Source organism: Chaetomium globosum, genomic scaffold (genome assembly GCF_000143365.1).
Source record: "Chaetomium globosum CBS 148.51 scaffold_11 genomic scaffold, whole genome shotgun sequence".
In the NCBI taxonomy this organism is placed as follows: Eukaryota; Fungi; Ascomycota; class Sordariomycetes; order Sordariales; family Chaetomiaceae; genus Chaetomium; species Chaetomium globosum.
In genome coordinates, this window is record NT_165986.1 from 1 (window position 1) to 12,539 (window position 12,539).

The window sequence follows — 12,539 nt, forward strand, 5'->3', positions numbered from 1 at the left end:
ATCCTTCCGTTCCCGCGGGCATGGAGGACTGGTCAATGTTCTACTCAGTATTGCATTTGGTACACGACTTGCGTGTCACGGCTGTCTCCGCAGCGGCCTCGGCAGTGCCGCCCAGAACGACTATCACGTCTTCCATGGAAAGGCCTAGGTTTGAAAAGCGGTAGACGTGGAAACGGCGAGAACCGCGATGTTCGCGATTGTCGAGCGGATTGCGAGGACACGGATGGATGGATGGAATTTATTTCGCCCGGAGGCACTGGGCCTATAGGGCCTTAGCACGCTAGCTACATCCGGATCAGATCGTTTTGCGTTTAACTCGTACAAGCCCCCTACTTCTTCCCTCTTTCTCGCTGCACCATTTACCTCTTGTTGCGAGGACGGATGGATGGATGGATGGAATTTATTTCGCCCGGAGGCACTGGGCCTATAGGGCCTTAGCACGCTAACTACATCCCGATCAAATCGTTTTGCCTTCAACTCGTACAAGCCCCCTACTTCTTCCCTCTTTCTCGCTGCACCATTTACCTCTTGCCTTGGTTGTTGTTAGCAGATCAACTTGGAGGCTACTTTCTCCAAGTGTTCAGCGTCCTATCTTCAGCAGCTAAAGCGGGACCTGCTGGTTAAGGCTCGTGGTTGAGGCTCGTGGTGTTGAGTGTCGGCTTCTTCTACTGTGACTGGTCTAGACTCTCCTCCTCATTCAGCTCCAGCCTTCCTGTTGCCATTGCGTATTTGATCGTCGCCCGGACTGCCTTCATATCTGGTGACCAATGCCTTGTATCTGATGGCGCTTTCCCTCCCAGATAGAACGAGAGGCTTCCTCGTCTTGCCACTGTGCATTGCAGCATGTCTTCCCTCAGAGCTGTCCATCTCACGCATCGGAAAAGAAAGTGTTCCACTGATTCCCTCGCTTGTCCACAGGCACAAAGGTCTGACTCGACCGCCCCAATCCTGCTCAAAAAACCGTTTAGTCTCGCCATTCCGGTTCGGAGCTGCGCCAATACGCAGGCCTCCCTTCGCTTCAGCTTGTCATAGAGATGGCGCGTGTGCTTGCCTGGTAGTGCTGCGTCCATGGCCTTTGAGAACTTGCCCACGCTTACAGGTAGAACTCTTGTCGCCCGTTGTCTTTCCATTGCCAGCCTCATCGCGGTAGACTTGGCCTGGGGTATTTGGGAGTCGGGTGTGCGTCCTTGCTTCGACGCTCTCTGGGCTGCTGCCTTGGCATCTGACCCCAGCGCGAAGTCAATCTCCGCTGGTATCCACAGAAAGTTGACCGAGTTCCCTCTTTGTCGGTGCAGCCTGGCCAAGTCGTAGATTTGCCGTATGATGCTTTGGCCGGATTGCTGCCGCGGCTGTCCAACTGCTGCCAGCGCTGACTGGTTCCTAGTGATCACGGTGATGTGCCTGTGGCAGATGCTAGCCGGTAACTTCTCCAGGGCCATTGCGATGGCTGCTAGCTCTGCTGTATATGGGTTCTGCTCTTCCCTTGTCCCAAGAACAACAGCATAGTTTGTCACAGTCTCGCTAGTTCTGTTGAAGAGAGTATCCCGTGCAAGGCCGCCCATGCCAACAATGCCCTTCTTTACGGATGAGCTGGTTGCGATCACGATTCCCGAAATTTTGTTGACCATCTCGGCCGCCTTCCCTCGATCGGCTTCGAGCGTCGGTCGTAGGCGAGGTACCCAGGGCGGGACGGCGTATTCCTGGATTGTCTCCATCCGGTCAACTCGTACTCCTTCAGCCACGCGGGCAATTTTCTGCAGCGGAGATACGAATCGTACGGTGGTCCGGACTTTCTTCATGGCAAGGGGATGCGTTCCGGGCAGCGTGTGGATGTTGATCCACAGACTGGCTGCCGCCTGGGCGTGTCGTTCTCGTACGGGGTAGATGCTCGCTTCAGCTTCCACCACGGCTGTTGCCGCGGTTCGAAAGGCTCCCGTGATGGCCAGGGCCCCGATCTTCTGCGCCCTGTTCAGCCAGCTCAGTGCTTTTTCCCCGCACGCATGCATCCAGACATTGGCAGCGTAGTCCATGACCGGGGCTACTGTCGCAACAAATAGCTGTCTCGCTGTCCGCGGGGAAAGCATCTTCAGCCTCTTCAGGGCCAGAGCGGCTGCGAGGCCCTTAGCTGCCGTCCTAGCAATGTGCTGCTTGTAGCGGAGTTCGCGATCCATCACGACACCTAGGATTTTCGCACTTTCCTTCGGTTTGACCACTTCGCCTTTGACCGAGAACGGTTGTTCTGAAAATCGCTCCATGTTCCTCGTGAAGTGTATGATGGCTGTCTTTTCGCCTTCAAACTGCGCACCGCTCCGTTTCTCCCAGTCAAGGGCTTTGTCGATGATAGCTTGGATTCCAGTGCGGTTCGACTCCGCTGACGGGCCCGTTACCCAGGCAGTGTAGTCGTCCACGAAGGCAATTGCGCCTCCGTTCGCGTCGATCTTGTGCTGCACTAGGTCGGCGTTGAAGAAGAGGAACAACACTGGAGACAGCGGCGATCCTTGCGGAAGACCCGCTTGGGGCAGCTCTTGCCGTCCAGATGTGAACCCGTTTACGGCAATGGTCGCTGTGCGCTTGGAGCAGAAGGCGTCGATCCACTTGACCAGGGGTTCAGGTATCCCTCTTGCCTTGAGCCTCTGGAGAAGCCTGTCTTTGAAGACCCCATTGTATGCGCCCTTGACATCGAAGCTGATCAAACTGAGCACCTTCCTAGCTCTCCATGCTTTGTAGATGTGTTCCTGAAGCAGAAGGAGAGCCTGTTCGGTCGAGCGTCTCTTCCTGGCTCCGAAGTGGTTGGCGGGTAGAAGGCCGCAGGTCTCCACAGCATGGGATAAACGCTCCGCAATGACTGCCTCCAGTATCTTACCCAGCGTGGAGAGCAGCGAGATGGGTCTCCAGGACTTGGCTAGAGTGTATTCGCTCTTCCCTGGCTTCTTCAATGGGATGATCTTGGCATTCCTCCACTGGCTGGGGATGTCGCCGTCTCGAAGCGACGTCCGGAATAAATGGAGCACCCTGTCTTTGACCACTGGCCAGAGCTGTCTCCATACCATTGCCGGTAGACCGTCTTCCCCGGGCGCCTTCCATGGCTTAGCGGACAGGACCTTTTGTTCTATCTCCTCCATTGTTAGGTCTGGCATGTGTACCGGCGCCCGTTGAGGTCGTTGGCCCTCGTCTTCGATTCTCGCTGGCAAAGGTGGGAAGAAGGCGGTGAGTAACTCCTGCGCTTGTTCTGCTTTACCCTCCGTGATGGAGCCATCGGGTCGGACGAGCGGGGGTATCTTATCGCCCATCGTGCCGCTGCCGGTTTGCAGGTACTTCGTTGCTTGCCAGATGTTAGCGTCATCGGCCAGGAAGTCGTTCCAATGCGAACTCTTCTGTCTGCGGATGGCGTCGTGGTACTCTTTGGCTGCCATCCTGGCTCGTTGTTCGAGCTCTGGTGCTGTTTGCCCAATCCTACGTCGAGATCTCGCCTGGTTTCTCCAAAACGTGTATGTCTGGCGAAGCCGTGTCAGGTCCGTTGTCCACCACCGCTTGGCGTATGGTGAGGGTTTGGCTTTAGGTGTCAGGCCGTAGACCGCCTCGGTTACCGCTGCCATGAGCCTGTCCGTCTGCTGCTGGACATTGCCGTCCCAGGGGATGCGTTCGAGGTTTGCTGCCACCCTAGTCCTAATTTCCGCCCAGGGCGCGTTCTTGAAGAGGAACCTCGTCTCACTGGGACGGTCCTCCACCGAGGTGTCAAAAGCTGTCTCGATTGCTCTGTGGTCTGAGCCATGGTCGCAGGGGTGAATCGCGCATCTGAGTAGTTGGTCTGCTAGTTCTGCAGAGGCCAGTACCAGGTCGATTGTGCTCTCAATGTCGCCTGACTGCCACGTCTTCGTGCCTCTTGGGAGGAGGCTGCAGAGGGAGTGTTCGTCCATGAGGTTGATGATGCGGTCTCCCTCGCCTTGTCTCCGTGGTGAGACATCGTCCCCTCCCCAAAGCTGGTCGTGGCGGTTGAAATCGCCCGCCAGGATGATATCCGTTCTCGTCCCTGTTCCGTTTCGAAACCTCCTAATCAGTCGGTCAATTTCCCTCATTGCATCTTCCAGTGCTTCGTCACTACCACCCTCCACATACACTGACACCATCAGCACTGCCCGATCTGGGAGCCGAATGCGTGCTGCGGTGAGGTCTGCCGACGGCACTGGAATCTGCTCGACCTCTATATCGCTTCGTACCCATAGCATGCTCCGAATTGGCCACGTGGTTTCTCGTCTTGTCGTTGGTATAAGCTTCGTCCAGTTGTGATGACTCATTGGGACCGTCGTCACCGAGCCTTCGATCAGCCTGGCATATGGTTCGGAGATGGCCAGCACTGCGAAGTCCTTGAGTCCCTCGTCGTTTAGCAGACTCTGCTGCACTTCTCTCCGTTTGCGGACGTTGAGCTGAAGGATCTTAAGCGTCTTGGGCCCCATTGTTCAACCAGCGTACCCGACAGTTCTTGCTAAATGACTCGTGTGGTCCTCTGCATAGCACGCACTTCAGGACCACGGACTGACACGTCTTGTGGTGGTGACCCTGTTCCGCACACCTTCCGCATCTTTGCGGCTTTTTGCAGGCGAAGGCCTTATGGCCGATCTCCTGGCATCTGTAGCACTGGATTGGGCCTTCCCGGGGCGCGAAAACGGTCGTGTAAGCGGATTCTCCGGCGAGATGGAAGTAACGCCCGTCTAGAAGTCGCCTTGCTTCGCTGCCCTTCGTCACGTAGACAACCATCGAGCCGTAGGCCTTGCTTGTATCCTTCCTGCTGAGCCAGGCAATCTTCGCAATGTTGACGTCGTTCTCTGTCCCTAGCGCCTCTGCGGCTCCCGGCAGGATGTTTCCGTCCGCATCGAGGACCGCTGTTCGGTTGGCATTGTCTACCCTCACCGGGTACAACTGGTCTCTCAATACCCGCACTCCAGGAACACTGATCTTCACTGCCGCTTCCTTGACGAGCTGGACCTCGCCTTCGTCCCTGCAAATTACTCTGACTCGGTCCGGGTTTCGGGCCTCCTTCACAACCGCAGCGCAACGCCAGTCTCCCATGCTTTCCTGTGCCCTGGCCTCTGTCTCGATTGCCTTTCTAATGTCCGCCACCTGGACGTTTCCCTTCTCTTTCTCCTCCACCCTAGATGTATCGATCGTACAGAACAACGTGTCGGTAAAGGATGAAGGCGTCGTGTTTCGCGAGGAGAGGGTGCGCACACCGCTTGGCTGGCTTGATGGTGGGGTGCGAGCGACTTCGGCGTATGACCCTCTTGCGCTTGGTTGGGACGAAGCCATGGCTACCGGGTGGCGTTGAAGGGTATCAATCTGATCCCGCGCTTGTCTCAGTTCTTCAGAAAGCTGGGTCCTGGTGTCTGCAAGTTGGCGATGTAGTTCTTGAATCGCGTCGTGCTGCTTGCAAATCACCTCGCGTAGTTCGCCAATCGTGTTTCGCTGCTCGGTAATCATTCGGTACATTTCGTCTCGTTGTTCGTTGATCGCCTCCAGGAGCATCTGTATACCTGACTTCCCCGTCTCGATCCGGCTGTTGGCTCCATATAAAATCCCAGACGCGCGTGCTCCTCGCGTCGTAACCGCCCGCGTGGTCTCGCTCGCCGCTCTCCTCGACGTGGTAGCCACGTCCTCGAGCGATTGCATGGCTTCGCGAGCTTTCGCGCTCGGTTTCAACGCGCGGCTCGGTCGTCTCGGCGAAGGTGGTTGGTCGGCCACCTCGACCACGATTTGGGGCTGCGCCTCCGCCGCCATCTTGCAGTCCCTCGGCAGTGCCGCCCGACTTTCACAAAAGCTTCCTGGTCTCGATCGCCTCTCGCCGATGAACCTCTCCCTTATTTTTCGAATGCTCGTTCCGGGGCAGATTTTGCAGCTGGGGTTATCGTCCCCGAGGTCCAAGACCACGTGACGACTGCCCCAGCGGCAGATCACCCCTGTCCTCCGTCACGTCCCCGTGCGGGGACATAACTCTGGCGTAGATATTCCGACAGGAAACACCGTCCCATATCCGCATCTGGGGTTCCTCTTTGCCATGTACCAAACCCATGGCAGCATCTGACACAACTCCAGACATCCAACCACCCGGGCTTGCCCAGTCAAATGCTACCGCCCAAGGTCGAAACAGCTCGACGGGCAAGACGGGGCAAGGCTTGGTCCTCCCCTGTCTCATTGGATGACGGCCATGTCGTGTAACCGCTGGAGGCCCGGCTTTGCCGTCGGGCTGCATAAGGCACACTCTCTCTCACTTCAAACCTCGGTCTTCTTATTTCCAAAGCAATGAGACATTGACCACCGTCCTAATGACGACGACATGTCGGTCCCCGCGTTCGGGTTCTCGGCCGGCGACTTCATCGCCGCAGTCGGCCTCGCCGTCAACGTGACTAACGCCCTCAAAGACGTTGGTGGGGCATCGGAACAGTACAGAATTCTGGTGCAGGAGCTGAACTCGTTAGAGCGTGTCGTCAGGAAACTACACGCCAGGCAGGGGACAGAGAATAGTTTCCCCGAAGATATTACAAAGCAGACCGACATGACTCTAGAAACCCTGGGCAGTTTCCTCAAGACCATATCCAAATTCAATTCAAAGCTCGGGCCGAACGCAGCGTCAGGATGGCACCACGGCGTCGGGAGAAAAGCACAATGGGCTGTGGCGTACGCCAAGGAGGTGGAAAAGCTGCGGGTCAAGCTCGGGACGCATCTGGCTCAGCTGAACATGCTGCTTCAGATTTACGCGAGCGCAAGGTGTGTCCATTGGACCCTAGGCATTCGATCGATACTCCCTTGATCAAGTTGCCGTGCTGATATCCTATCAGGGTCGAGGCCCTTGCAAAGACGTTGGCCAGTATCCCCCCGGCCATCGAGGCGCAGGACACGCAGATGTTGGCCTTACAACAAGAGACCTCCACCAATATCGACAACCTGGGTTCGCAAATACAACAGTTCGGCAGTTCCCAGGAGGCCATCCTTCACCGGCAGCATTCGGTTGTTCTCGCTCGGTTCCAAGCTGCCCGTGACGATATCCAACAGGGCCACGGCCACATTACAACACTCGGCGGCAGCATAGACGCTCAGACTCAACAACTGGCCGCCTTGCGTCAAGACGCCCAAGTCTACCACAGCACAATTAGGTCCCGCATTGAAGAAGCCCATCAGCATACCCAGCAAGGCATGCAGTTGTTGTCAAGACAGTCGGATCTCATCCTCTACGCCGTTTCTCAGCCTGGAAGGACGGAGTCGATGAGGGCGGAAGGGAAAGACGACGTTTTCTTCCTGCTGTTTCAGCTGTGAGTCAGAGCAAAATTTGAATATGCCGGAATTCTGGTTCTCTAACATGGCTTCAGGCTCCGCGCCATTTCAAAATCGATGGGCAATCTACTTTGGAAAGCCGGCCTGATTCTCCCGTTCATCCTCTCGGCCGTCGAGAGGATGACGAACACTATACGACGCCAGCCCTATCTGCTGGTGGAAGACAGCATCAACTTCACAGACATGCAGGGGAAGAAATACACGATGCACTACGATTATTTCCGGCACTGGTCGGTAAGCATGCTTCTTTCGTTCCCCCGTTTATTTGTGGCCCATCACCATGCTGACAAAACTTCAGCATTTCGAATCCTTTTTCTATGACCGGGTGTACGGATTGGCCCAGAAGAAAATGAATGCGCTCCCCCCCGGGTCGGGTAAAACTTTACGGCTGGTAACACTAGATACTCCCCGTGGGCGCCATCTTCTACCACTCAAATCTCATGACCACTGGAAGGTTGCCCCGGGCGATCAAATTTTGGCAACGCTAGAACTGAGGAGTCTAATAAGCTACGCCTATGATGCCCGAGGGAACGCGAGGCCGACTAATAGATCGACACGATGTCTCACTACGATAACCTGGCTGCCGCGGCAACCTATTGTGGACGACTAGATAGTTGTAGTTCTTCCTATAGCCTTGGAATGTGGAATATACCGTCTGTTCCAGATGTAACCCTAGGCACATACTTAATAGGCCACTTCTTCTCCAACACAGCTCCGCGTCCCATTTGTGTAGGCTCGTGAGACGAATCGTAAAGGTACTCTCTGGCCAATGTTCACTATGTGGGTGGGTGGAATGGCCAATCCTCTCTGAGTTAAAGTTAAACCCTTTAGGACCTGGGTGAAGAAAATGTTTACTCCCAAAATCGGGTTATAACTACGCGTGCCAAACGTCGACGTCTACAATGATTGGAGATAAGACGTTTCATGTTGTCCCATCGGCAAATAAAGCCGAACTCTAGACCTAAATCCCGAGCAGACCTGCGAGAAGCAGGCCGCCGACACCGCCAAGATCTACACCGAACTAAACGCCCTCAAGCAGCGCGTCACAGTCTGCGAGGTGAAGCATCGCGACGATCACCGCAGCCTCACACCCACAGTCGGCTAACTCGTGGAAGACTCAGCGGCGCACATCGAAGAGCAAACACCTAACGAGGAACACATCAGGGCCACCCAAGACACCGGCAAGTCCCTGCACGACCTTTATAAAGCCATCGATGGCAAAATTGGAGCGCCTGTCAAGCGTACGACGGACCTGGAAAACGCCGTCGACGAGCACAATAAAAAGCTCAAGTCCAACAACAGCCACGCATCCGCCACGAAGGCACTCGACAAGGCGAGGCAAGTTGATGTCGCCGTCGAGAACCTGGACACCCAGGTGAGAGCACAGGGCAACCAACGCAACGCTCGCCTAGAGGAAGACAAAGAAAAGAAAAAGAAAAAAGAAAAAAGAGACATTCGAAACCCCGAAGTCCATTTTGTATTTTGTTCAGTTTCTCTCATTTGGTTTCTTTTTCTCTTTTGCTCCACTTCTTTTCAATTTCGTATTTAGTTTCTTTCACCTCTTTCTCTTTTCCTGGTGTCTTGCTCTCTATTTTTCTCTTTTCTTACTTCCTTGCGCTGGCGCCGGGGGTGCGATTCGCAAGCCCGGTAGCCAGCGGTGTCGACACCACCGCCCTGCCGCCCTGAGTGCCCGAGCCGGCTACCGGACCAACGCCTACCGCCGCCGCCAACCCTGCGGTCACTGCCACTCCGAACCAACGCGACGCCGAGGGAGACACCACGATGGACTCGATCACCGTCGCAGGCGATGGAAATTAAAATTTTACTCTGGAACACCGAAGGAAACAAGCAAACACTGGAAGTCTTGCTGGAAGAGGCCAAATATGACCTCTTAGCGGTGCAAGAACCGTGGATCAACAAGGCGACAAAATCCACATACTGCCCCCGGAGCAGCAGATACCACCTGGTACATAAACTCGAGGGGCGGGCGGCAATATATGTAAGCAAGGGCCTCCTCATTATACAGGCAGCTAAAAGACGAGCACCCTCACTTGGCTATAACAGGGTTTGCGGATGACACCAACCTTCTAGTATTTGGTCGAAACCCCGAAGCCCATGTCCGGCAACTAGAGGCGGCGTGGGAAACGTGTATACGATGGGCGGACAGTCGGGGGATGAAGTTCGCCCCGGAAAAGAGCGAACTGATCCATTTCAACAAAGGGCGACGGCAGTGGACCGAACAAGTAAACCTTGCCAACCCAGGGGGAGGCACCAGCCCCGTTAAACCAGAAGGGTCTGCCAGGTTCCTGGGAGTCTGGTTGGACTGGAAACTCAACTGGAAGGCCCACCTGGTGGCGGTGGAGAAAAAGCTGAGGACCCAGAGCTATGCCCTGTCGAGGATCGTGGCAAAGACATGGGGGATGGGGCTAGCCAAAGCGCGAGAAGTGTACACAAAGTGCATCCGGTCGGCGCTGGCCTATGGCGCATCATCGTTTCACATCCCCACGGATGTGGGAGGCGAGCCGGCAAAGAAAGGCATCACTAAGGCCCTCGGGAAGGCCCAGAACAAGAGCTTGCGGATTGTGGCGGGAGCCTTTAAGTCTACCCCCATCCGTAACCTCGAGACAGAGACATGGGTACCACCATTGGACTTGTACCTAAACAAACGGCTTGCAGATTTCGAAAACCGACTCCAACGACCCGATCTGGACGACGGTCGAGGCGGCAAGAAGACGGCGGCGAGCGTTGTCCTCACCGCCTGCCGCAAGATACAGCAGAGACTTAGCTCGAGGAGGGGCAACAAGAGCCGACCGCGAACCTTGGGACCTCAAGGGCCTACGGCGGTGGAGAGAGCCGCGGGAACGGTCATGCGCTGGACGGGGGGAACCGTTGATACGAACAGGGTAGTAGAAGAGGCTTGGAAAGCAAGGTGGTTAAAGGAACGGGACGGCAGGGCAATCACCAGGCCGGCGGACGACTTTGACCATCAGCAGGAGACGCTATTCCGGAACGAAACCCTGAGGAGGCACGACGGTCTCAGCAAGGCAAAGAGCTCACTGCTGATTCAAATCCGGACGGGAGCAATAGGCTTACGGGACTTCTTGTTCACACGGGGAGTCCCGGAGGTTCTGACTCCTGCCTGCGAGTGTGGCGAGGGACGAGAGACTGCCGAACACCTGGTAGTGTGGTGTTTGGCCCCACCGTTGACTAGAAGATGGGAGAGAACTGGAATTCGGACACGACGGGACTTTTACTCTGTTCTACACGGCATCAATCCCACGACTGCACGGCTCGCGAGGAGAGTTCTCGACTGGCTGATGGACTCGGGGAAGCTGCCGATGTACAACTTAGCCAGGAGGCCTCCTCTCTTTGTATATGTAGGCTCACTAAAACGCATCGCTCCTTGATTGTTGGTATGGGTTTTTCACCCGGCCCGGGAGGGCACGGTTTTTCTGTACACTAAATAGCTGAGGGTCCGGCACGCCCTAAGGCATAGTGGAGTATGAATAATAATTTCTTATAAAAGGTTTATTCCATTGCTGCATCGACTCCTGTGATCAAGGTTGGGCAGTCATATGATGTACAAAGATACCTATCGTTCAAGCCAGGCCATCATTACCATATGATTCCACGTTTAGTTACTCCTTTAGACCTTCATGCTTGTGACCAACTCTGACGGCCGAGTCTTCTGTCCACGGTCTTGACCCTGAACTCAACCTACTGAGCATTGTCTCGTTTGTTAATGATTGGTTATCTACACCCCCCCTCGCCATGGACCATCCCTCTATCTGTATAATGCAGGTATACAGGAGTGTTCTACCCTGTGCTCTGGGGTGGCTTGGGTGGCTTGGCTGGGAATCCACCCTGGCCCTTGACTCCCCTGGAGGTGCTTGGCAATTAACATGGAAATCCCAAGCGGAGATGTTCGGGTCAGTCCCGGAGACCGAAAACCCGGAGCCGTTCTGTGATTGTCCGTTAGCCCCTGAATTGACCGATACAAATTATGGACCTAAGCTATATATATACTCCAGGTTAACCCTTTTGTCACCGGACCTTTCATAGGTTTCTTCATTAAACATTTCATGGTGGCAGCCATTGACAAATAAAAAGATCTAATCCCCATCGTCATCGCCACTTCAAACATCCTATGATTCGTTCGCCATGGCCGCACCCTCGCTAAACCCCCCCACCACCTCCCTATCATTCACCTCCCTCAACGACGACAAACCCACCACCATCATCCTCCTCCACGGCGGCTTCACCAGCCGTCTCGAATTCGCGCTCGTCATCCCCCACCTCTCCGCCTTCCACCTCCTCCTCCCCGACCTCCCCCTCCACTCCGCCTCGCGCCACATCACCCCCGGCACGACCGACAACTCGGCCCGGCACGTCGTCGACCTCATCCAAGCCCACGCCCACGGCGGCCAAGCCCACGTCGTCGGCGTCTCCATGGGCGGCTACATCGGCCAGTGCCTCGCACTCGACCGCCCCGACCTCGTGCGCTCGCTTTTCGTCACGGGTGCCGCCCCCGCGGTGGGCAAGCGCCTCTTCATGGCGCGCTGGACGACGCTGACCTACTACAGCATGAAGTTGATGCTGTGCTGGCTGCCGGAGTGGGTGTATCGGTGGCAGACGGCGCTGATGGGGTTGAAGCAGAGTGATGACCTGGTGGCGGAGTTGAGGGCTAATATCACGTGGCCGCTGGTGCGGGATATGTTTCCGTGGATTTTGGGGTTTACGTTGGAGGATGTGCGGCGGTTGAGGGTGCGGACGCTGACGGTTGCGGGCGCGAGGGGGGATGATGTGCCCATGCTGGAAAGGACGGCGGATGCGTTGAGGAGAAGACGGACGGATGGGGGGGAGGCGTGGCCTGAGGATGGGTCAGGGGGGGTAGTGTTGAGGGAGGCGGAGCATGCGTGGGACTTGCAGTTTCCGGAGTTGTTTGCTCAGGGGGTGGCGGCTTGGGTTGAGGGGGGGGAATTGCCCAAGGAGTTTGAGAGGGTTTAGCAGTGAATAACCAGGAGAGAGCCTTGTATAATGTGTATTTGGGGAATCCGACCTGTCCAAATACAACTGGGTTGCCGTTGGGCATATGCAGGGCGTTAAGGGCGTGGTCTTGCCGCGGGGGAAGCAGCAGGTAGCAGGGCCGTCAGGGGGGTCTCAATGAATCAGCATGTATCAAAACACATCCACACAACTCGCTCACGGCCGAGGGG

At 55.9% G+C, this 12,539-nt stretch overlaps 3 protein-coding genes across 3 annotated transcripts; 2 read left to right on the top strand and 1 right to left on the bottom strand.

The window, feature by feature from the left end:
- Positions 1 to 665: 665 nt before the first annotated feature.
- On the bottom strand, positions 666 to 5,772 carry CHGG_11047 (uncharacterized protein; the record flags this gene model as incomplete). The annotated part of the gene is made up of 2 exons (XM_001230216.1): positions 666 to 4,394; positions 4,471 to 5,772. The coding sequence occupies 2 exons, from the start codon at positions 5,770 to 5,772 to the stop codon at positions 666 to 668; spliced, it is 5,031 nt and encodes a 1,676-aa protein (XP_001230217.1).
- A 556-nt stretch (positions 5,773 to 6,328) lies between these two features.
- CHGG_11048 (uncharacterized protein) lies at positions 6,329 to 10,730 on the top strand (the record flags this gene model as incomplete). Its single annotated transcript, XM_001230217.1, has 7 exons — positions 6,329 to 6,759; positions 6,831 to 7,301; positions 7,359 to 7,557; positions 8,057 to 8,107; positions 8,300 to 8,380; positions 8,477 to 8,698; positions 9,354 to 10,730. 7 exons carry the CDS (start codon positions 6,329 to 6,331, stop codon positions 10,728 to 10,730), a joined length of 2,832 nt encoding a protein of 943 aa, XP_001230218.1.
- A 754-nt stretch (positions 10,731 to 11,484) lies between these two features.
- On the top strand, positions 11,485 to 12,330 carry CHGG_11049 (uncharacterized protein; the record flags this gene model as incomplete). Its single annotated transcript, XM_001230218.1, has 1 exon — positions 11,485 to 12,330. One exon carries the CDS (start codon positions 11,485 to 11,487, stop codon positions 12,328 to 12,330), a length of 846 nt encoding a protein of 281 aa, XP_001230220.1.
- Between the last annotated feature and the right edge of the window lie 209 nt (positions 12,331 to 12,539).